General features: G+C 41.2%; 1 protein-coding gene across 2 annotated transcripts in view; it reads left to right on the forward strand.

Annotated features, from left to right (window-relative positions):
• Positions 1 to 25875, forward strand: part of PRKG1 (protein kinase cGMP-dependent 1) — a 1174681-nt gene that overhangs the window by 889897 nt on the left and 258909 nt on the right. For both annotated transcript variants that reach the window (XM_066600777.1, XM_066600775.1), the window contains exon 4: positions 23789 to 23894. In XM_066600777.1, coding sequence (XP_066456874.1) covers positions 23789 to 23894 — 106 coding nt within the window. The remainder of the gene's footprint in view (positions 1 to 23788; positions 23895 to 25875) is intronic.

A 25875-nucleotide genomic window follows, 5' to 3' on the forward strand; every position in this document is an offset into this window, starting at 1 on the left:
CAAGACTGTATAGACTAGTGAAAATACAAAGTGATTGCCTTGTTTCTTCAACCATCAAGACATAGCTATGCCAATGGAGGTGTCCAAAGGCATCCAGTCAAGAAACTCTGTGGCCATTATGTAGCATGTCCATTACGTTTTCTGCTGCACAAGGAAAGTTGGAAAACCTGGGTTTCCTAATAGCACTTGTTTTTGTATTGAGTAACGGAACAGCAAATAAGGCAAAACAGTCTGTTGATCTTTTGGCTTTCCAGCCTGTACATGAAGATGGTGGTGGTATTGGCAATGAGTTCACTTAGACAGTACACAGACTCCTCTACTAGGTTTCTTTACCCACTACCTGCTTCTTTTGGAATGCAGGTGTAGAGTCTGCCAAGTTCATGGATACCACTGTTTCCTTGCTTTTCAGGTTTCAGTGGCTCAGGTCACAATGCCTTTGGGATCTGCAGCTTACTAACTGTGTCACTATTTGCTATACTTCTCACTACTCTGCCTATGTAGTCACAGGACTTCTGTATATACTGTTCCATTGAGGCACGTAGGAAGGGTGACCTTCATCATCATCTGTGTCCCTCATGTTAGCCCTACCACTTTGGCCTTCCCATAGCAACCTGCTCATACTCCACCTGGGTCTACAAGTATGACAGCCTCATAATATGTTTGATAGGTAATTACCCTCACAGAAATAAAGTATACAGCTCATACACAGGAATTTTCTTCCCTTCCTTTATGAATAGGCAGTGAACAGTCTGTCTTTATGAATGTATTGTCCTTATAGAGGACATTTCTCACACAGTTGAAGGAGTTGTCTGGAACTTTTTGGATTTTTTTTCTATTGATGGCCTGTCCTCAGGACACATCATCAATAGACAATCGTTAGGGGGCCAAATTTCTGTTCTGTAACCTCATTGATCAGCTGATTAAATGTGCCGCTGTCATTACGAAAAATGCAGAAAGTAGATTGCGCCGACCATAGCGCAGTGGCCCTGATTGGTATTGCAGGTACAGTTCCTACTTAATTCAATGGGAGCTGTGCCTGCAATATCAACCTTGGTCACTATGCTATGGTCAGTATGATCTAGTCCCTCCACTATCCATAGTGAGAGCAACATCAGAAATAAATTGATCAACGGGTATCATGAGTGGTGAACCCCCACTAATCATGTATTGATGACCTATCCTGGTAGCAGAAAAAAATGTAACACGTCCCAGAGAATCCCTTTAAGCCAACCACACTGACCTGTACTTTTGCTGTACTTGGCCAGATACCATGCTACACTTACGTTTTATTGTGAGAACAGGAATAGGACTCTCCATAAAATATGAAGAGTAACAAATATTCTGGTCCGTAAAACAAAATAAACATTTAACAATTTTATTTTACCGCTTTTCAACAGATTTTCCTTAAAATTGAGTCATTTCATAATTATGTTACAATTCTGCACCTCAAACTGTTTTCCCCAAGGTACATGTTAGTGACCTACAGCAAATTGTACTCTGCTTTAATTAGATGCATAATTAATACTTTGTGCTTTAGTGTCCTTGCCATGGAAGGCTAATGTAACAGAATATACATTGGCTATCCGGCATGCATACTTATTAAGGAAGTGATTGTATTGCTGCTCCAATTAAGCTACATACTTCTGAATATTATATCAGTTCGTATGTATTTACAACAAATCTGTGTTCTCTTCATAGTATAGGCCTCTCAATGTAAAATCTATATTGCACGTACCACTATTACACATTCAATTATCCTGTTTTGGGATTTATTTTACCATACATACTCTACAAACAAGGTTTAGTGACTAAATAACTCCATGTGATGACTTTTGGACTAGACAGAATCTGCTCATTTCACCCCTTCCGACCCCATGGTGTATATGTAGAGCTTGGATGGGAAGGGGTTCCCGTAAATAGTTGAAAAGTTACGTTCTATGGATGGCACATGCTCAGAAGCTGAGCCTGCACCATCCACAGCGGGAGTCAGCTATAACTGACAGCAGATCCCTGCTGTTAAATTCATACATGCCACAATCAATGTTGAGGGTATCATGTCTATGACAAGACTGAACAAGACTGAACAAAACAATGACAAAACTGATGCGTTTTTTCCCTTCCCTCCAAAAAAATAATAAAGGTTATACAATATATTAGATATATCCAAAAAATGGTACCAATAAGACTACAGCTCACCACGCAAAAAAATAAACCTCGACTGCAGCCTGTATTCCTGCAAGACTCCTTCAGCTATCTTGCCTCAGCACAGTGCAGTGTCAACAGCCACAATGCCAGATCTATCTGCATGAGTAACGCTTGAGGACCCCACAACAAAGACCGTATCCCATTTTGAAGGGTCAAGGGTGAAAAACGGGGTTCCGTATGTGCTGCCTTCCTAGATACCCCGAAGTCAAACCAGTGTGTGCCCAGATCTGCCTTCCTGGCAGCAATGCTTTCAATACCCTATGGTGGCGCTACATCGAAATTGTACACTAGCTGCTTGGTTCCCCTACAGATTATACATTACCCCTGGAGATATTATATGATCATCTTAATATTTTGGGAGCTCTTGTAACAAAAGAAATTGCCAAGAGCTGGCAACTTCTTCAAGGGTTGACACGTTGAAAGTTTAATCCAGCTAAGCATTGCCGAATTGTATGAAGTATAATATGCAGATCTGTTTCTCCGGTTTGTTTCTGAATGGGTAACCCCATTTGGAAGTCACGCACTATACACGCACTTGGATACATAGTGATTTAAGTCATTCTAGTGTAGAATAACACTTAACTGTCCCTGAGTAACTGCAATCCTAAATTTGGCTTATTGTTATTCATTAGTTTTCCGACACTTGATCACAATTTTAGAACTGGTTATTGTCTCCTCCACTACACATCTTCACTCTTTAATTCTCTCCAAGGCCTCCTTACACAAAGATGAACCGCATTACCAGTTTTGCAATATAACAGACCGCTGTTATTGTTACCAGCATAAAGATACTTCTAAATCTCCGAATAGGCTGGAATACAAAATACAGGGTAGAACTTCCGAAGATAGAATTTCCTGCTGAGTCTCTTCATGATGAGAATAGCACTCTCCTCCCCGATGCCGTCTGGATCCAACAGAATAAAGCAGATTCATTTCTGCCTGAAAGGTGCACTGCAACAGTTGTTCACTTCTATTTTTATGCTAACATTCCTATTTAATTTGCTTAAACTCTTCATTTCATTTTTTTAAATAGATATGTAAAAATATCTGCCATGAATAACTAGAAGGTTCCAAGAGATACTGGCTGCTTCTCATAAAGATTGGCAATAATATTCAGAGCTTGCACAAAAACAAATCACAAAAAATAACCAAATTTAGTCATTTCTATAACAACTATTCCATAATATGCTTTAATGAAATTTCTGTTCCCATTGGAAGCCATTCAGCCCCTAACAATCACATTCAAGTTGGAAAAACCTTCCTAAAAATGTCCCCATTTCTATTGTAGATTATTATTATGCCTCATGTCAATGTATTTGGTGTAGAATTTGCCACCTTAGGTGTATTTTTTATAACTTAGTGATATAGCAAATTTTAGCCTAAAGAACCAGTAAATCAATGGTACTATTGTACCTTGACGCCACCAGAACTGATGGGTGTGCAGAAGGGTAAGGCTGTTTGACAGCCATGTGACGCCCCCTGTTTCTAATTGGGTGCTGGGCATGCTCCCCGTGCTCCAACTCACAGGTCCTGGCAGTCAATCATGACTCTGGCGTCACTTTTCCCTGCCCTGCTGCACCTCTTCTGTCTGGCCACTCAGTCCTGGGGTCTCCGCTAACACACAGATGGCGTGCAGTGTGAGAGCGGCTCCGGGAGCTGGTAAAGGGAGGTGGGATTCCGCTGTCGGCCACACTCAGAGCGCAGCTGCCAGGGCGCTGGCTGATACAGTGACAGCGGGGGCAGGAGCAGGGCGCCGCAGCACATGGTATGTCCATTGGGGAGTATGTCTGCAGCGTCAGGGGATCAGTATCACATGCAACGTCTAGCGGGGAAAGTGGCAGCGGCTACTGCAACCACCGGGTACACTAAGAGTGGGGGCACGAGCAGGGACATCGCAGCACAGCACATGGACAATGCTTTTGGCGTACATTAAACGTCCAGCGGGGACAATGCCAGCGGAGCCAGACACAGGTTAGATTGACAGAGGGGGCAGGCATATTTGCCTCTTACTCTCAAGCTCAGTACTATAGAGCAATTCCAGCAACCTCATTGGTTCTGATTCACAATTCCAGCTACCTGATTGGTTGTTTGGGTTCCCTGATTCAACCTGATTGGTTGTTTGGGTTCCCTGATTCAACCTGATTGGTTGTTAGAGCCGAGCTTGAGAGTAATATAGATATATGCCGGGGCAGCACAGCGGAACACTCCAATAAGCAGGCTGTGAGTGGCAGAAGTGCAGACTACCAGGACCTGTGAGCCCGAAAAAGTGGAGACACGACTTCAGCCAATCACCTGGGGGAGTCACCTGGGGGCATCACCTGGCTGTCAAACTGCCTTCCCCTCTGGCACACCCACCAGTTCTGATGGCGTCAAGGTCCAATAATACCTAAATCAATACCCCTTTTGTGTTCCAGTGCTCATAATTTTTTTTTGTTGTTCATCATTGTAGCTGTATGACACCTCCTATTTTGCAGGACAAGTTCTAGTTTTTAGACAAACCAATTTTGAGTATACATATATAATGTATTGAATAACTTTTATTCTTTTTTTTTTTGCTGCAAGGCAATGGCAAAAAAGCAATTTCATGATTGTTTTTTGGGATTTATTTTTACGGTTTTCATCTCATGATATAAATATTATGTTAACTCTATTCTATGGGTCATTATGAAAATCAAAATTATAGAGGTTTTATTGTGTTTTATACTACTTTTGCATGATTTAAACTTTTTGTGAATCTCTACATTGCAAGACCAGAGAAGCTTTATTTTTCATGGACAGAGCTGTCTAAGGCTTGTTTTCTACAAAATGACTTTTTTATTAGTTGTTATTGGTAACATTTTGAGATGGAGAATTACAGTTTATTCTATTAAGCAAGATGAACAGAAAACAGCTATTTTGTAATTTTCATTTATTTAATGGAATTTACAGTGCTGGATAAATAATGTTATATTTTATAGTACAGGTAGTTATGGATGTGGCGATACTAGACGGGTTTTTTTTTAATTTAAATACCACAGTCAGCAATGAGTGCAGCATCTGCAGAGTTAAACAGGATAGAGAAGCAATTACATGAGCAAATGATCATTTATACACTTCTTTTCTGGAAAAAAAAGACCCTTGTATGGGACAATCAGAAAGCAAATACATTTTCAGATTAATAAGGAGTGTTAATATGAACAAAAATCCATGTTACCCCTCCCCTGCAACAGAGAGACAGACAAGAAAATATCACAAGTCACTCTATGCTACCTGTTCTACCCTCACTGCCCCCTCTGACATGATAGCTGTAAATTCTATATTCCCAACCCTACTTCAAATGGCTGTAGCTCCAGTTCTTTATGGAATCTTGGCTCCAGAGCTACATCTGTTTGAAGTAGAACAAATTTAGTTTGTTTAAAACTTGTAATGTCCTTTTCCTGTAGAACAAGCTTTGTTCAAGGCAAACTATAGGATGGAATAATGCCAAATTCTTTATGGAATTGCTGTTTAGGCAACCCTCTACTATTTACAATCCCCAAGTACCACTTCTGTAAAGTAGAATATAACCCTGCATATTTTATAATATATTCTGCCCTCAGCTCGCTCTGAATCTATATTGATGTTCAGATTAATTCACTATATCTCTTGTTATATTTGCATATCTATAAATCCTTTGTCTTTGTATAAATATTTGTACTAATATTTCACGTTAGATTTTGCATTGCACAAATATTCAAACTCTTTAAAATGTAATTACCAGCAATCTACATCTATAAAAAAGTATCCTTTCAATAAATATGCAATTTGCATCTCAAAAATAAATATGATGATACTCACACACATTGCAGCTTTGTTTCCCTGACATAGCACTCCAAATGTTTCTGCATGAAAATAAGGGCAGAATTATTACAACGGGTGTTTTATACGCTGCTCTTAATCCGAGTCCCATAGTCAGAAGATATGGGAAGTGTATTAAAAAGCACAATTCCCTTAGTACATTTGGTGCATCTATGTGTGACAATATAAAAAATCTATGCCAGCAATGAGCTGGTGCAGATTTTCACTGCAATTAGTGTTGAGTGAACTAAAATCGTCAAACACTGTTTTGGGTCAAACTTTCCTAAAAGTTTGGTTCGGCACTAACCCAAATTCCCGATAGCTCTTCTTAACTAAACCCTTCCTCTACTTTCTCTTCTTCTTCCATTACCTTTTCTCCTTCTTCTTCCTTAATTTTGCCTTACAAGCAGCTAATAAGTACTTAGATACAGTCCTAGGTGACTTAAAAGTATTATGCTTCTTAAACGGTGTTATACACCAGTCTTAGGGGTATTGGTGAAGTTCAGGTTCATTCAAATTAATTTGAACCAAACCAAATTTTTTGCTGAAATTCGGTGAACTGGCCAAACCAAACTTTTGAAAAGTTCGCTTATCACTAACTGTAATTTAAGACAGTTTGTGGAGTAACTTACAATGTAGCAAATCTGACAGGCGAAAAATTGCAAATGTCTAACTCTTCCCTTTGATTGTACACAGTGTGCTTGGGGATTTGTAATACCTACCTACAGGGACTTTGTTTGCTAGTGCACAGGCTCCTTGCACACATCTATGCTTGTACCTTAAAGCTGTTTTTCCATTAAAGTCTTTTAATTCATGACCACAAAGTAGGGCATAAATGTCTGATCTTTGGAGTCCAACTAGGGCTACCCCAAGCAATCCCGAGATCAGTGCACCTGAATGCCTCATGTGTCTGGATCGGCGGTGCACATGCTCGACCTCTTCCATTCACTTCTATTGACAGGCGCATCAATTTCCACCTGTCCAATAGACGTGTTTGGAATGCATGTACCTTAGCTGAAATTCTCATGGGGCATTTAGATGTAGCAGTCTTGGGATTGCTGGGAGTTTAAAAGGTTATACCCCTCCAAAACCAGACATTTGTCCTCTATCTTGTGAAAAGGGAATAAAAATCTTTAGTAATAAAACCCCTTTAAGTTTGTAGTCACACAAAACATTTTTTAAAGTCAAAAGGAAAACTAAACTCTTGTACACTTTTTTTTTGGATCCAATCCTAGTTTTGTTCAACACATTAGAAATTGCAACTGACCTACACTGACCTTTGGGTTATTGTTAAGAACCACTAAGCTTTGTTCACATTATAGTTCTTTACACTTTTTTTAAGTCAAATCCTGCATTGAATCTGGAAAAAGAATAAGTTCTCCTTTTATACTTTTCCACTCTCTAGGATCAGTATTATGTTCCATGTAGACCCTGAAGACAACATGTAAATGTCAACAGCTAAGAATTAAAACTATTACATAATAAAACTGTCACAGCGCTGTGACTTTCTGGTTACTGGCACTGGTGATTACATGATGCTTTGGGTGGCGTATGCATAGGGTCATTTAGTGCTGGACACTGAGGGATTAATGTCTCCCTTCAGTACCAGCGATGATAGGTTGGCTGGGTTGTCTTTCAGCCCAGTTGGCCTATAAGTTTATATAGGGTATTTAATCTTTGTGAAAAAGATACTGATTATGTCTCTTGTGTTCTAGCCAGTGTTCTATGACCTGTGCCCAGTGGTTTCTGTTCTCAGTAGACTTGCTTTCTGTGGTTCTGTGCTCATAAGGTTCTAAAAACAGAACTTTAGTGCTTAGTTTTCCTTTATTCCATGTCTAGTACTCACGTGGTTTAGCGTTCCATGGTCGGTGTTGCTTGTTCATCTCAGACCTGGACTCGGCTTCTCTCCTGCAGCAGGGTTTTCCTTTTCAGGGTGGGTGCTCTACTTGAGTGGCCAGTCCAGTTTAAATGGTTCAGGTGATACCTTATCACCGTTTTCACAATTCCTTATTGTTGTTTCTTCTAGTCTCCTACATTTGATTAGAAAATCCTGATAATCCATCCCCTGGTCTGAGCCGTGCCTAGCTCCAGAAGGAATCATCTTCAGTTATACCCACAAGTCTAATCATAGATAGAAATGGCTTTGTTTTAGCATTTATTGTGTCAACCTTTTAGGACCATATCCACCTAAAGAAAATTAAAGCAAAAATCGACATGGATCGTATAAAACCCATGTTAAGCTTTGTGATTACCAAACACTACCACATCTGTTTTTACCCTCCTGCTGGTACCATTTCCGATATTCTTATCCAAGACAAAGCATGCGCTTGCTGTCAGCTTCTGCGGGGTCTTATTTAATAAACTGTTATTATCTCAAAGGAAATGTGTCCTTCATCATTAGTTAATAAAGGTGCAAATTATAAAAAGAGATGACTAATGTTTCTTCCTTCTAATGTTCCTTTATGCACATTCACTGTATATAATAAGCCTTTAGATGTTATTGTATATGTGCAGACAAAGACACTTAATAAAGTAAAGCTTACAATTATCAAGAGATTCATTTGTGGACTGACATGGACTGAAAAGAAGGCCAAAAGCAAAGACATTGAAATAAACAAAATGAGAAAAGATGAACAAGAAAGCATTAACATATCTGTTTGATGAAATTAATGAGTGTCAGCCTGGGTGAGCTAATGAAATTACAATTTATCTTCAGAAAGATGTGTGGGGAAAAAAATATGAAAGTACTCAAATTATGTAACAGTAGCTAGTGTTAGAGAAAACTTTATTTACTAATATCTTGAAGATACAGTATATTCCTGGAGGCCAACATAGACTGCTCCATGGATAGAGCCTCGTATACTGATGATGGCATGTTTGATTAGAAATATTCACCTAACTACATTTTAACTTATACTTGTGTCTGTCTTCTCTCAATTCTAAGAGCATATTGAGGGTGTGAGCAGCTGGTGGGGCATGTGCCCCGGGTGCTGGATATGGCAGACGTAAGGGTTAGCCACTGGAACTAGCATTAATAGGGTTTTAATAATAACTGTTGTTTGCATTGCATTGATATAAAAGATGATCATATGCATTGCTAACCTTAGCTATGAGTGAGCCATGCAATTACACAGGGCACTGTTCACCAGTTTGTAGGGGAGGGGACCAAAGGAGGATATAGGCTGCAAGTCATCCTCACTTCCTTTGGCCCACCTGGCAGGATGGTCTTCGTCCTTCGTTTAGCAGCATTTTGTAGTGCTACATTAATCATTCTCCTTCTGATTCTATCTTGTTCCCTCTGTCAACCCATTAGCGCCTCTACAACATACTTACTTAGTTCTGCTACTGTATCTACGTTATGAACTTGGTTCTGTTATTGTACCTATGTACTGAGCTTGGTTCTGTTATTGTACCTATGTACTGAGCTTGGTTCTGTTATTGTACCTATGTACTGAGCTTGGTTCTGTTATTGTACCTATGTACTGAGCTTGGTTCTTGGAATGTATTTATGTTATGACCTTGGTTCTGGTACAGTATTTATTTTCTGAGCTTTTCTCGTGTGGGTAGACTGCTATCTTTCTGCGCAAGCAGAATACAGGCAAACTGTCTATCTGTATAATTTCTATACATTTTTTCTTATGATGGTAGAGGGGCACCAAAGAAACATTTCATACAGGGTGCCATCTCACCTAAGCTCGGCACTGATCATATGGCTGATGTGTCCACCTCTAGCAGCTAGGGGATTCCATAATAGACTGATTTATATTCAGGGATTCAAAAAATACCAAAGACAGAATCCCTACGTCATGCAGTACCCTCCTATCCCAACATAAGGAAAAGCAAAGTACAAAGTCAGAGCTAGGTTATCGTTCATCAGTTCATTGCCCTTGTATTCTATTCGGGTACTCTGGCCACGGCTTGTTAGTGCTGCTCCTGGACACCCAGTAAGCTGGGCATATACCCAAGCACTTCCCTTAGCTTTTAAATGATGAGTAATATGGATATTTCATCTAACCAAAGGGAACACCTGCATGGAGTTTGGATGTTTTTTCCTGTGCATGTGTGATTTTCTTCCAAAAACATACTAATAGGCAAACAGATCCCACATGAGAATAGGGCTCAATGTAAGTGATGTCAATCTGTGTACAGCACTTCTGAACATATATGTGCTATATAAATGCATATGATAAATAAATATATTTGGTATATAGATATGTTTAAAGGGGTTGTACTAGAATCACAGGATAGAGGACAACTTGCTGATTAATGGGGATATCACCGATCCCGAGAATAGAGGTTCTATTTCCCCCATCTTCCTCACTGTTGGCTTACTGCACCCCCCATAGTGAGGGGGGGAATGAATGGAGCACTGGTCACAGAAGTGTGCTGACACTCCATTCATTTTCAGTGCTAGAGCTAGCCAAGCAGCAACCACTTGGGTATTTCTGTCAGCTCCACTGAAAAGAATGGAGCACCAACCACACATGCTCAGCCAGCGCTCCATTCATTCTGACATCACTGTGGGAGGAGGGGGAGAAGCAACACAAGTCGCCCATTCTCGAGATCAGCTGGGGTCTAAGTGGGCAGACCCCCACCCATCAGCAATTTATCCCCTATCCTATGGATAGGGGATAATTTGAGATATTGGTGCAACCCCTTTAAATGGTTATTCACAGGATATGCCATAAAAGTTGGATAAATGCAGGTCCTAGTCCTGGGACCTGCACCTATCTTGAGATCAGCCTTGCTGGGGATAGTTGCAGGTTTCACAAACAGCCAAGTGGGCTATCTGTCTTACACTGTTTCCATAACCACCTTTAAAGTGAATGGGAGATACGGAGACAGTTCAGCACAGCAAACTTTATTGCTGTCACCACTTCCAAATTATGGGACCAGCATAGTGCACTGCGCTATGCTGCATCCATAACTTCAATTTGCTTCTATGGGAGCTACAGAGACAGAGTAGCACAGCCGTGCTCAACTGTTTCCATCCTTCTGGCCACCTCATACAGCAGATGTTCCCATTGTGGCTATGTTTAACCGAGATGGGAAGACCCCTAAAAGGTCTTCCTAGTCTGTAACTAAAGTGCTAGAACTACAATAGAGATACAAAGTAGAAAAGGATTCAGTATGTAATTCCAGATATGTGAAAACCTGAGAAATGAACCTATGGGCACTGTGATTGCTGCAAGTGGTTTTTTACCATTATCTTTAACTTGAAGGAAGCTGAGCTACCTCAAGTATGACTGAAAGAATTTTAAAGCTTTCCTACAAGTGGACTTCACACTTTTTCTTTCTTTTTCTTCAGGGGTAACTTACTAAGCTAAATGCACCAGAATCTTGGCTCAACTTACTCCAAAAAACTGGCATCCATGCCTTGTACCACATTTATGATTTGTTTTAGACAGTTTCTGTGATGCACCTAGCAAGTAGGCATGATTTACTGGGGAAGGGGTGTAACTTAACCCTTTGCAATCCAATTTTGGATTCAGGGTTTCCTAGGGAGTTCTCTCTTTCTGCTATTATACAGTGGCACCATCTGCTGGCTAGAGCCAGTACTGTGGTATGGGACATGCTGGAGAGACCCCTCGACAACAGAGTGGCCAGTAATATACAGTAAGACTACCCTGCCGGATGTCTTCCGATATCGGAGCTGTACAGCCTTCAAATTAGAATGTCTTCAGACGTCAGACAGTGGATTGGAAAGGGTTAAAATATTGTGTGTCAAATGTTTGGTGCAAAATATTGAGGCAAAATAATCCAACTAATAGTTTGTGTATAGTTGGACAAAAGTGTCTAAAGATGCACCAACTGAACCATGCAGCATGAGCCCCAGTGATATATATGGCACATAGGGTAGTTTTAGATGGGAGCATTGCTGCACCTATGCATTTACACAGGAGTGACAGTCATTCAGTGAATGGAGGCAAAGCAAGCCATGATCTGTTCCGACTGCAAACAGGCAGTTCAAAGATAAACAACTGCCTGGTTATACTGAATGAGAAGTCAATCACTAGTCGCTCTGTTTCAGTAAGCTCAGTACCCTATCAGGTGCCATTTTTATATAGGTCAACAATTGGCCATAATCACTCATTTAAGTGATTATTCGGCTACTATTGGCCCATGTAAAAGTACCTTAGGCTGCCGGGTCTATGTTGCACTGTCAAGATATTAGACAGAATTAGTGAATCTTTCCCAGTGTTTTCCATCTGTTGACAAAGCGGTTTTTCCATACATATGAACAAAGAGGAAATATTGAGTGAACACATTGGCATTCACAAGGAACATTAGACATTACTCATAGCTGATAAGCTCGGGGACTTGGAATCCATCATACTTCACTCAAGCTGATGCTCAAATCATGTTTATGGCCATTAGACAGCATGACAGTTGTTCAAATATGCAAATGTCCTCTGCTGTCCAGGACTTGGCAGGACAGGTTCTCACTTCACATTTAGTAAATGGAATGTTCTAAGTAGACAGCGCAACAGTGCAAATCATTGTAAGCAGTTCTAATACGTAGGCATTCTTCAGTGTCCTGCGCAAACAGAGTCAGAGTCAAAACAGGACATCATTCTGTCCGTGGTCTTTGTTCTGTTCTGTTAATAGTGGAGGATCTTTAAGTACAAAATTATACAAAATTTTCATTTTTTTAAGTCTAGTTTTTCTTCAATTTTTTTCCTACCTTAGATATCTTACTTAGGGTGGCTTTACACAGGACAACTATCATTTGAATAGTCTCTTGAAATAGTCGCTAAAGTGTAGGACCAACTGCTGTTTGTGCGCTTTTACACGGAGCAATTGTTGTTCACTCGTTCAATTTTGCGATTGCTGAATGAATTGTAAGAAGCATTTACCCAGGTTGAAATATCATTTGTCGACTAGTTAGGGGGTGAGAGGTACTTTAGAGGGTGTGTATTTGAAATTTCCACTCCTCCCCAACACACACTCATTGGTTGCCAAGTCCATTGAACACACATGAATATGGTCTTCGAGTGAACACTTGCTCCTGAGGTCTCTTGCTGGACCAGAACCATCCAGAGACGTCAGCAGCAAGTGTTCTTTCAAAGACCAGCAGGGGCTGTTCCGTCCATAGATCACTTGCAAGTATTGGATTTATGGATTTTCAGGAACCAATGACAGTTAAATGAAAGGGCAAGATGTCCGATGGGCACTGATGGCACCATTCAGGCCTGTCACGTACTGGATTTAACACTTCTACTATTTTTGCTGTTCTGCTACTGTGATAGAGCCAAACAATGGAAAGTTATAGCATATGTACATATAAACTAATGCCACAACTTAAGGCCCATTTACACACAACGATTATCACTCAAAATTTGTTAAAACAATGGCATATGAGCAATAATTGTTGTAAAGGCTACCATCGTGCATTTTTCGTCTGAAAATTGATTTTTAGGTGAGTTTAAAAATCATCATTCACACCACATACTGTGTTCTCCATTGGACCTGAAAATTACATTGTATTCAATCAGCAGCCCATGTGAGAAAACAGACTGCATGTGGTGTTCTGCACATGAGCTAGCAATTATATTGTATTACAGCAGTCCATGTCAGGACAATGGAGCTGATTGCAGAGCTCAGACCACCTGCTGAGTTCTGCAAGCAGCTCTTGGAGGCTCATTTACACGCAAATGAAGCTGATAAAGTACTAATGGTCATTAGTGTACATTAGTACTTTAGGCAAAACAATTGCTAAAACTTTCAATCTTTCAATCGTTTGAAAGATTATCTTTGCGTGTAAATGGATCTTTAGACTCAAACTTCTTTGATGATGTACCTCATGGATAAGAATATGAACCTACTGTCAGGCTGTAAAATATTAAAGGAATTGTACTAGAATTACAAATTATCCCTTATCCAAACAAAAGGCGATAACTTGCTGATTGGTGGGGCCTTACCACTGAGACTCCCACAGATCCCGAGAACAGGGGTATAATCTGCTCTGTTCTTCTCACCGGGCTTACTGCACCTCCTGCAGCAACAGTCATGCAAACACACTACTTCTCCATTAATTTTCAATGGGACTGCAGAGATAGCGGAACATGAAGCACTTGGGTATTTCCATCAGCCCCACTGAAATGAATGGAGTGTTCTATTCACTGAGACATCTTTGCAGTGATAGGAATGGGACCCCCATTCTTGGGGTTAGCAGTGAGATCCCCATTGATCAGGAAGTTATCCCCTTTCCTGTGGATAGGGAATAACTTGTAATTTTGGTAGAACCTTTTTTAGAGTCTTCTTTAGTGAATGGTCGTCACCAACATTAGGTTTATAGTCTTCCACATATGATCCTCCAGATAAAAGGCCATGAAGGAACTGAAGTATCTGAAAGAACCAATATTTATACATGCAGTAAAAAAAAGCCTGCATGACCTGTTATTTTTGTAATAAACTGTCAAAAAGAGTCAGATGCTTTAGGATATTTTAAGCAACTTGACACTTCATTGAATATAATAAGCACATATTTTCCATTGTTGATTTCAATAGATTTTTTTCTCCTCCATCATTGTAACATTGGCCATATATATGGATTTCCAACTTGTAAAGATTTTACAATTTGTAGTTAGAGAAATATTATTAAATCTGTGTTTTATGGCCATCTGGGAATGTCAACCGTTCATAGCATACTGTGTGAATGGTGACTGCTGAACAACACCTCAATGCAATGCCTAGGATGGCTCACGGAATAAGGCCTCAGTCAGACGACAGTTTTTTGCCGCGATTTGCGGATCGCATGACGGATGCACATCCGCAAATCGCGTGACCGGGGCCAACGATTCGCCGAAAAATCTGCAGCTAGCAGCGTTTTCGGCGAAACGGGCCCAATCAAAGGTGCGCTGTCCACCCATTGAAATTCAACGGAGCCGGCAATACAGCAATGGGCTGCTGGCGAGCACAGGATGAATTTTCGGGAAGGGCTTAAAAATATAAGCTCTTCCCTGAAAGCCATCCAAAAATGTGTAAAAAAAAAATACATATATATACTTACCTTATCCCTGCAGACGGAGTTCAGCCGTGGCCGGCTGGCAGTTCTCCTGAACTGCTCTGTGTAGTGTTCAGCAGGCGGGGATTTAAAATCCCGCCTGCTGAATGGGCTGCCTCTGATTGGTCACAGCCCTCACCAAAATCACGCCCCTCCTTTGACTTCACTTCCTGCTCTGCAGCCATTGGCTTAAGCTTTACCTCACAGACTTCCTGCCTTGCCTGCCCTGTGCATGCCTTCTGCACATAATACTAGTAATACAGAGAGTTTTCTCAAGTATGTATATAGATCCTATGCAATGGCCTAAGTAAAGCATTTGGACTAGGACCCTACACTTCAAGCTATGTTTTCAGGTGGAAGTCTTTCCATTGGAAACCCCTATTTTTGATGTTCTAATGCTTGTTTTAGCAAAAAGCTGAAGGGCAGGAGACACTAGAATTGATTTTACAATATGGTATGTTCTTTGTGAATATTCTCTTATAAAGGTGCATGAATTATTCGATCTCCTAAACTGTAACTGAGCTGTCAGTATTAATTAGCATATCTCTCATCTTCATAAAATCAAACATTAGCGAGTTACTGGTGATAATAGACACTCATTAAGATTGAAAGTTGTCAGCTTATAATTTGTAAATCATAGTATTGCTTAAGGTGGTAATTAATAGTGTTTCATTTTAAACCTATTATTTTTTACTCAGGCCTGAGTGATTTTTTTGTATTTAATTTTTGGGGGTACATGGGAGACATTCTGGCATTGTGCTGCTTTCGGTAACCATCAGATAAGGCTGGGTTGAGACTACGGCGAGGTCGGTGTTGGGCCTTTTTGACTATGGGCAGGAAAGTAAAGCATGCTATGTATTTTTTTGTACAACAAAATTGCGCACTCCAAATACGCACATGATAACGAACCCTTTGATAGTAATGGGTTCTATTTTCTGCCCATTGCATGCGCAATTTGTGTGAATCCGTCCTTAGGGTTTCTTAACAGAAGCATATTTGAATGCGTATTTGAGAATAGAATCCATTGATATCGATGTGTTCGCAAACACTGTCTTCATTTTTGTGTGAGTGCAAAAAAATAGAACATTCGCTATCCTTTGCAGCAAAGGTCCCCAACAAAAGTGCGCAACTACATGCATAATGCGTGGACATTTGTCCCCAGCAAAGCTGCGCAAATGTGGGCTTAATACATGCAATATGCTGTGCAAATTCACTGGAAAAAGAAGACATCTGGACCTCATTAGCCTAAATAGTAGAGATGAGTGAGTATACTCGCTAAGGCACATTACTCGAGTGCCTTAGCCGAGTATCTCCCTGCTCGTCTCTAAAGATTTGGGGGCTGGCGCCGGTGACAGGTGAGTTGCGGCGGGGAGCAGGGGGAGAGAGGGAGAGAGAGATCTCCCCTCCATTCCTCCCCGCTCTCCCCCGCTGCTCCCTGCCACCCGCCGGCCCCCGAATCTTTAGAGACGAGCAGGGAGATACTCGGCTAAGGCACTCGAGTAATGTGCCTTAGCGAGTATACTCGCTCATCTCTACTAAATAGCCATTTCAATCAGGGAGTGTTTTTCTGCTGTGCACAAATGAACTTGTCCTGTGTGCGCAAAAAAGTGCATTAAAATGTGCCAATACGCGTAGAAATCAGCCTCATTTATAGCGCAAATATGTTGCGCTGAAGTGGGAGCATGCTCCTGCGTGAAGCCAGCCTTAGGCCTCGTTCAGACGAGTGTTTTCTCCGCGAACGAATAGGCGCGCAAAAAGCTCTTTTTACCTTCGAGTGCAAACAAAAAAAATCGCATGACCGGGTAAATTCCAGCTACCTGAAGTAGCCCGTTCACTTGATCGGAGGTGCATGGTGCGTGATTTCCAGCTCCCATAGAAGTCTGTGGAAAGCACGCAGCAAAGATAGGACAGGTCCTATCTTTGCACACACCATGGACCTTTAGATGCGAGTTGCACTAGCATATCCTATCTTTGGAAGGTGCGAGTATTTTGCGCCTCTAAAAAAACGTGTGAACACTTTCATAGGAAAGCATTGGTTCTAATAGACGCAATTTTCTTTGTGCGCCTATACGTGTGAGGAAAAAACACTCGTCTGACCGAGGCCTTAGTGTCTAATAGCCTATTCACATGCAATGATTATCGCTCAAAATTCGTTCAAACAAGCAAAAGTGAGCGATAATCATGATGTGTTACTTTAACCCTTTGCAATCCAATTTTGGATTCAGGGTTTCCTAGGGGGTTCTCTCTTTCTGCCATTATACAATGGCACCACCTGCTGGCTAGAGCCAGTACTATGGTATTCGACATGCTGGAGAGGCCCCCGAAAGAGCGGCCAGGAATATACAGTAAGAATACCCTGCTGGATGTTTTCCGACATCGGAAGCTGTACAGTTTTGATTCAGAATGTCTTTAGACGTCAGACAGTGGATTGGAAAGGGTTAAATGATGGTTTGGGCTCTACAGCAAAGTAAATTAACGTTGCCATTAACATAAAAAATAATAAAAAAAAATCAAACTTGTAAAAGCAATAGAAAAAAAGGTAAAAAGTGTTTGGGGTCAAATTGACCCCATCAGTAATCCTAGTGTTAAAGAGCTGGAAAAGAGACCAACCATTTTTCTGAGTGAGCAATGTGCTCAGAGTAGTTCCCTTCCCCACCCATGTTTTTAGTCATCCGACTAAATTTTGTTGAGAGTATCTATATAAAGCCTTCCCTCCTTGCGTAAAAAGATTACATTGTGTTTGCAGTCCATCCTGAGACATTCAAAAATATTAAGGGGACCCAACAAATGGAATGATTACTTTTCTCTGAGAGTCTTTGACACCTGCGATACTTTTTTTCTGCTTCCCTTCTATGGGGAGATCTGTTATGTATCTACTGTACTCTAATTACGTCTACAAAATACGGCGTTTGTAATGTTTGCGCCACTCTGTGAGAAATCACAGTGGTACATGCAACGCCTGCAGTCAAACATATTAAGCAAGTGCATTCGTCTCACGATCCTTATGTCTTTCAGCCAATATTAATGTTCATTCATTTAACCTGCTGTGCAGTTGGCTGCCTAAATGTCAAACCCTTGAAAGCAGCTTGTAAACTAAGCGTGGCAGAGTCATGCTTAATGGTATACTAGAGATCTTACAAGAGTCATAGATTATGTATGTTTTTGCGCAAGTAACAATTAATTAATAATTCTGATTGTGGAGTAAACACAACTCATACAGAGCAGCCAATGCGCAGACCAAACAAACTATATAGTCAATGGGTAACGTGAAGCTTCTGGGACCCAATACAAAATCAGTAACAGAGCCTGTAACTTTGATGCAGCACTATTATTTTTTTTCTGTAGATCCAGCAATTAATAGAGAAACACCTATAACAAAGTCACCCTAAAGGGTTAAATTGCTATGGGGATGGACAGTACCGGTGCACCAAAAATTGCACCAAAACCGCCACGTGTGCCAAAATTGACACAGTAGAACTGAGCATGCCTGAAGGATGTTTGGTGATTGGCTGAAGGTTCCAGATAATAGGGACAATTACTTACTGCTCAACTGGAGAGAACAGGGACTACGTTGGATTGAAAGGGACTGCTGCCTGTGAGTATGAACGGGTGAGTGTTGCTTCAGGAGAAAGAGCAGCACCAGAGAGAATCAGTAGCAGCACAGACTTTGAGGGTAAATGAGCTGTTTGGAAAGGTGCACTGTACTGAGAAACCAGAGACTGCCCACTAATAGGAGCTCTAGAGAGATTCTAGAAATGGACTGTAACAAAGACCATGAGGAGCAGCAGTATGGTCACACTCCTGACCTTGAACAAGCGTGTGTCATTAGTAGCATTGATTCCTGCGAAACTGAACCGTAAGTGAGGCCAGCCTCCATAAAATACTAGATGTGTACTTTGGTAGGGACTGAGTATTCACAGGCCTGCTACCACAGAGGTGGATTATCACATAGAGAGGGGCAGAGAGAGATACTGTGCAAATTCATACGCTCTATCTTCAATGGTAGTAAAGTGTTAACCCTAAGGGTGTGCTCGTGCAAGGTGGAAACGCTGCTGAAAATTAGGCTGTAAATTTTGCAGCGTTTCCACATAAAAACCCACAACAAAATCTGCACTCTTTCTTGGAATCTAGCTAGCTGTAGCTACCATCAAATTATTTAATGGCACAAGTTTAATTGCTTAATCCTCATTATAACTGTGTTCACTTTCATTTCTTTGTTCTTAAATGATTGTTATATGTTTTTCGTACTCTTGCTGCATCATATCCTGATTCCTGCATCACAATCTCATCAACCGCAACGCACCTATCAGCCATAATATACATTGCAGTATTATATGCCATCATTTAAACGTCTGGTTGCCCTTGTAATGAATTGGGATCCATGTCCACCGGAGCAAGAGCTGTTGTTTGCAGCAGTTCTCCACTGTGGCTTATAGAGGGAGGTCCTGAGTGAAGTAACACTGTGATGTCCAAAGGCTGTAGTAGGGTGTATGGACATGGGTTTTCTATTGCCAGTCTTTAAAGGGGGTGTCCCACCAAGAGACGTTATTCCTCATCCACAGGATGGGAGCTAATTAGATGATCAGTGGGGATCCAACTTATGGGATCTACGCCAATCACGAAAATAGGTGGAGTAGTGGTAGAGATTGTGCACCGCAACGCCATTAATTTCAATGAGACTGCCAGTTATAGCAACTGTATCTCCGGCAGTACCATGTTCCATTTATGAAGAGCCCTTTGGGACCTCCATTCACATGACTCGTGCGGTTCGAAGCCGTTTGACCCCTACAAATCCCCTATTCATTCCCCAATACTTTGTATAGGAGACAGCTTCTTCTGGTGGGAAAACCCCTTTAAAAGGGTTTTCCAGGACTTAAAAAAGTTTTCACTGGCTCAGAAATATATCAAATAAAGAAATATTGCATAGACAACTGCTTTAGCGGCCTCCCGTCCAGTGCTGGGGCCACTGGAAGAAGCTGGATGAAGCTGGCGGGCAGTCATGTGCCATTAATTGTGCAAATCTTAGGTTTCAGTGCTGATTCTTCCATGGCTGCTGAAGCTGTGATGTGACCGCCTGCTGACTTATTCCAGTTTCCGAGGAGCTCCAGCTTTGGGTGGATGCCGCTGGAGCAGGTGAGTATGTGTTTTTTCTTTATTTTTACATTTCTGAGCCATTGTAACTTTTTTTAAGTCCTAGAAAACGCCTTTAAGTTCTATTTCTAATAACATCTACAATATTTTACTGTAGATGATACTGTCGGTGTGTCATTGCGCTGTATACGATGTATACCATGTTGTCAGTGCGTTTTAGTCATTTTTTAAAAAAAAGCTTTAGAAATGTAACATTTCCAGCAGACCTCGCTGTATAGCATCGTCATTGCAAACAAATTAGTCTGCCAATAGGTTTTAGAAATGCCACTCGTACTCGGTGGTAGTCAACATTTTTATGTGCTTGAAGGTTATTAGAAAAATGAGAAGCAGACAGAAAATTGAGCCCCTTCTGTACCTATTAGAGAGAACAGGTTGTTATGCACATTTCTTATTTCATAAGTCCGGGACCCAGATGTTAGAGTAACAGCATCCAAAATAAATTTAATCTCATTTCTGTGTTTTTTTTATTTTGCAAAGTCTATTAGTCCGGATATTGCTTTTCAGGTCCTTGCAAAGTTGACTGATTTTTTGCTACTGGATGTTAATAAATTATATTATCCATATAGGATACTGATATCTTATAAAAGCAGATGTAGAAAAGCTGTTTTTTAACTGCTAAATTATTATTGAACATCTCGGCACTGTAAGCAGAAAAAATTTCACATTTGCCTATACAATTAGGGGTACATATACATGTAGTCAAGGCTTGACAAACCAAAAAATGGAGAAGTAGCAATGATAGCACAAAAAACTGTGGTAAAGTGCTTAGAAACAATAAACTCACTAGGCTAAGGAATATACATATGTGATGGAATGAGTAGCTCAGATCTGCGGCTAGAATATCGAACTGAGCTCCCACAGGGCAAAGAGAAAAAAATGAGAGCAGCGAAGTAAAAACAAACTTAAACTGAGCAATCAGATGGCATTATTGCCATTAAGTTACCAGGGTATAGGTATAAGAAAGTAAAAACAATCGGAGGTTACATCCCAGAACCGGCTCAAAATGCTGGAAGAAAAAGAGCAGTAGGCAGCCCTTTTTTTCGTTCAAAAGCCAGACAGCTGGACAGAAAGTGCATGGACTCCACTATAGTCAAGACCCTTTAAGACTACATCTTCTCTAACACGAATCTGAGCTATTTCGGTCAATTTTAACAAAATGGGCCAAAGTCAAATATCATCTAAGAGCAACTTTTTGTGATAATTCTCAATTGTGCAACACAATTTTTGAAACAGTTAAGCAGATAGGCGGCTCATAGTAACTTTAGTGCACTGAATTCAAATATGATATCTGTCTTTTTCTGCCACGTAAGGTTTTCCAATTAAGGGGAGTAATGTAATCCAATTTTTTGGAAATATACCTATAGAATTAATTCAGTCGGCTCACCATTAACTTTACCTAATAAAAAGAATAACAAAAGTGATTGCACAACTATTTTGCAATCGCTATTATACACCGCGTGCTGACTAAACACTATAAGGGTAGGTTTATGTAACATATAGGGTATGTGTCCACGTGGCAGAAACACTGCAGATCATCCACCAGTAATTGTAATTAATGAGCTGTGTTTTTACAGTTCGTTAGTTAGGCAGCGACTATTTTTCAAAATTTAATAACAATATGGCTGAGCGGCACGGATCATCTGTGTGTCATGTAACACTCATCTCACACAGTGGCTGAAAGGCAAGAGTAGAATGCCATTCCGACTGTTATTTCTGCATGACAAATATCAAAGGTTTCTCCAGTAAACGGAAAGATAAACTTCTGTATCCAGATATATCTTCTGCAATAAAACCTATTCCTGGTCCAATTGGAGTCTTGCCACTATTACTACTTGGGCCAATATAGTGCCCACTGTTACTACTGAGGCCACTATGGGGGTCAATTACTACTGTGGCCACTGTTGGGGGTCACTATTACTACTGGGGTTACTATAGGGGTCGTTTTTGGGGCTTATTTCCATGGATGAAGTAGCGTATTTTAGTAGTGCAAATGCGATATGTATTTGCATGACCAATAATCGCTTATGCCTGCGTTTTTCGCATGCTTTGCCGTGTTTTTAAGTGCACAAATACACTGCATATTTGTGTATGCAAAAAAAGAACGTAGACAAGCTTATTGAGATGGTGTGCAAATAAGCAGGTTTCCTGCGTGCTCATGACGTATTTGTGCCCGCCCATTCACTTCAATGGCATATTGCAGTGTATAATAAGTCCCAACAAGGTCATGCTGCGTATTTTTTCACGCGGCTCTACATCGTGCGGAAAAATACGCTCTTGTGAATGAACACATTGAAATCAATGGGTTCTATTGACTGCGTATTCCACACACAAGACATCTCAGTCATTGAAGACTATTACAAAGGGAAGTAGAGTCCGAATATGATGGACAACTTTTGCTGGTTCTTACAGAGAGAAAGTAATGTTTCTTACTGGAAGAAGTGAAGATCCAATATTTTGGCACGTCCAAACTGTTATCATCTTAAACAAAGGAAATGCTTTGTAACTAGAGATGAGCGAGCATACTTGATAAGGCAATCTATTCGAGTATTCTTATTCGAGTACCTGCCCGCTCGTCTCTAAAGATTCGGGTGCCGGCAGGGGGGGGGGGGGGGGAGCGGCGGGGGAGAGCGGGGAGGAACGGAGGGGAGATCTCTCTCTCCCTCTCTCTCCCCCCGCTCCCCCCTGCTCAACACTGCAACTCACCCGGGCCGGCAGCCGAATCTTTAGAGACGAGCGGGCAGGTACTCGAATAAGGCACTATTCGCTCGAGTAGTTTGCCTTATCGAGTATGCTCACTCCGCTCTATTTGTAACTTGAAAGTGAGACGTGCTGCTAGTATTCAATGTTACCAGTGGAATCAGCAGGTTATGAAAATTAAAAAAATTGTTACAAAGTGTTATTTATGCCACATATAGCAGTTTTCCACCCCTGAGCAGAAAATTAGTGTTCTATATCTGTTTCCCACTTCAAAAAAAAAAAAAAAGTATGTCTGTCAGCTGAAAAATCTACTAACATAGAATCATAGAGCCCCGAGATTCCCTGGAAGATGGAGAAGGATTATTATATTATCTAATTACGTACTGAGGGAATATAGGGTGAGATATATTTAACTTGGATGGTAGCAGAGCTGATCTTATAAGTTAACACTACTCATTATGACATTACTGTGCATTACTGGTGGTTTTACATAGAATTCCAGGTAACCTTGTGACATTATGTTGCCGAACAGAGTTGTTACAAAGTGTGCCAACTTGTAACTGATACAATGAGTTCTGCCACCTCTCCGGGCATTCCCAGGTTGTATTGATCGTTTGTAAATATTTGTTACAAACATTCACACCGCCGGGCCCACATATAGAACAAAGGATGTCATCTATTAGTAATGTCCGCCGCATTCAGAGATCAAACAGCTGAAGTGGAAATGACAAGGACAGGGAATGTTTAATATTTAGTATTAACTGCATGGACTCAAAAAAGACCCCTTTAAAACTGATTGTACATAAGTGGCACGATGAATGGAACCTACTTTCCTCACTTGTGTATTGATTACTGTTCATTTAGATGTAGAAATGGATGATCTTTTAATAATGATATAACGTTTTCTTGCAGCTCTTACAAATGTGAAACTATGGGCAATCGATCGACAATGTTTTCAAACTATCATGATGCGGACGGGGCTAATCAAGCACACCGAATATATGGAGTTTTTAAAAAGGTAGGTTGTTTTTTTAAAAATTGGTTATAAATAAGTATAAATCATGGCAGAGGCGTAACTTGAAGCTTCTGGGCCACCAATGCAAAACTGTAACAGGGCCTCCAGCTATAATGCTTTATTCATGGTACTGGGCTACTAATATGGAGAAGAGGAGCCTTATGGGCCCCCTAAGGCTCTTGGACCCGCATGCAACTGCATCCCCTACAGTTATGCCCCTGAATCAGGGCATTAAATGTGCATCAATGGATTAGTTAAGATCCAATCATTTATGAATAACTAATTTGCCATGTTGAATGAGCTTCCAGCACTTTAAGGCCTTAGTCAGACGGGCGTTTTTTCGCGCGATTTGCGGATCGCATGACGGATGCGCATCCGCAAATCGCGTGACCGCTGCGCGCAAGTCGCCTGCAAATCGCCCGAAAATCTGCTCCTAGCCGCGTTTCATTAGAAACGGGCCGGAGCTGTCCAGCGCATTGCAATCAATGGAGACGGCAATAGAGCCCGCTCCATTTAAAGCAATGCGCTGCGGGCGAGCCCGGGATGAATTGTCGGGAAGGGCTTAAATATATAAGCCCTTCCCTGCAATGCATCCTAAAATGTGTAAAAATAAAAAATATATATATACTTACCTGCTCCCGGCAGCCGGAGTTCCGCGCGGCTGTCCTGCTGTGGGTGTGTGGGTGTGTGGATGAATTCATGAATGGATGTGAGTCAGACCTGCCCCTGATTGGCTCAGCGCTGAGAGGCAGCAGTCACTCACCCATTCATGAATTCATGAATGGGTGTGTGAGTGAAACCTGCCTCTGATTGGTCAGGGCTGTGACCAATCAGAGGCAGATCATTCAGCAGGCGGGGATTTTAAAGCCCCGCCGGCTGATAGTGCCGAGAAGCAGTTCAGGAGAACTGACAGCGGCCGCGGCTGGACTCCGGCTGCAGCGGAAAGGTGAGTATACAATTTTTTTTAATTTTAACACATTTTAGGATGAATTGCAGGGAAGGGCTTATATATTTAAGCCCTTCCCGACAATTAACCCCGCGCACGCCGGCAGCCCATTGCTTTCAATGGAGCGGCTGTATTGCCGGCTCCATTGAATTCAATGGGCAAACATCGTTCTTCTCTGTCACAGCTGTTACAGCTGTGGCAGAGAAGAATGATTTGTCTTCTATATGTTCTCAATGGGGTCGGCGCTGCTGCCGCCGGCCCCATTGAGCGCATATAGAGAAGAGAACAGGAATCGCAGATCGCAGATAGGTGCGATCTGCGATTTCTGTTCTATAATTTATCGGACGAGTGCATAAAAAGCGCTCATGTGTCCGATACCATTGCAAAGCAATGGTTTTATAAAATCACCGGACGCATGCGCATGCGCAAATCGCGGCTAAAAACGCCCGTCTGACTAAGGCCTCAGGCTGACTTAACATGGGCGTATTTGCGCATGCAAAATTTGCATGCATAATATGCAGTGAATTGAACCCATTGATTTCAATGAGTTCATTCTTATGCATGAAACCTGCGCATTTCAGTCACGCAAAAAACAGGGGAATAGCATGCTCTATTCCCCTATGCATTTGCACATCAAAAGTCCCCATAGAAGTAAATGTGGGTATGCAAATATGCTAGGAAATGCATGAAACACTGCATAATCGTGCAGGAAAAAGAGCACATCTTGATTTCGTTAGACTAATTTGCCATTTCATTGGCTGGGAGCTTCAGTGCATATTTTTTTGTGTGCCAAATTGCTCAAGACTTGTGTGCACAAAAAGTACTGTAAAATATGCTTATGCACGTGCAAAAAAACAATTCTCATTCCGCTCGTGCGCATGCAAATATGCATATGCTCGGCCTAACCCAGTAACTTCCAGTTGTTCATATGGAGTTAATATATCTCTAGTGTTGTACAGAGCTTGTTATCGACCCACCTCAGTCTCTATCCCTTATAGGTTACAGCACATCCGGAGTGGCATGAAATAGCCAGCTTAA

This window comes from Eleutherodactylus coqui, chromosome 4, assembly GCF_035609145.1.
Source record: "Eleutherodactylus coqui strain aEleCoq1 chromosome 4, aEleCoq1.hap1, whole genome shotgun sequence".
In the NCBI taxonomy this organism is placed as follows: domain Eukaryota; kingdom Metazoa; phylum Chordata; class Amphibia; order Anura; family Eleutherodactylidae; genus Eleutherodactylus; species Eleutherodactylus coqui.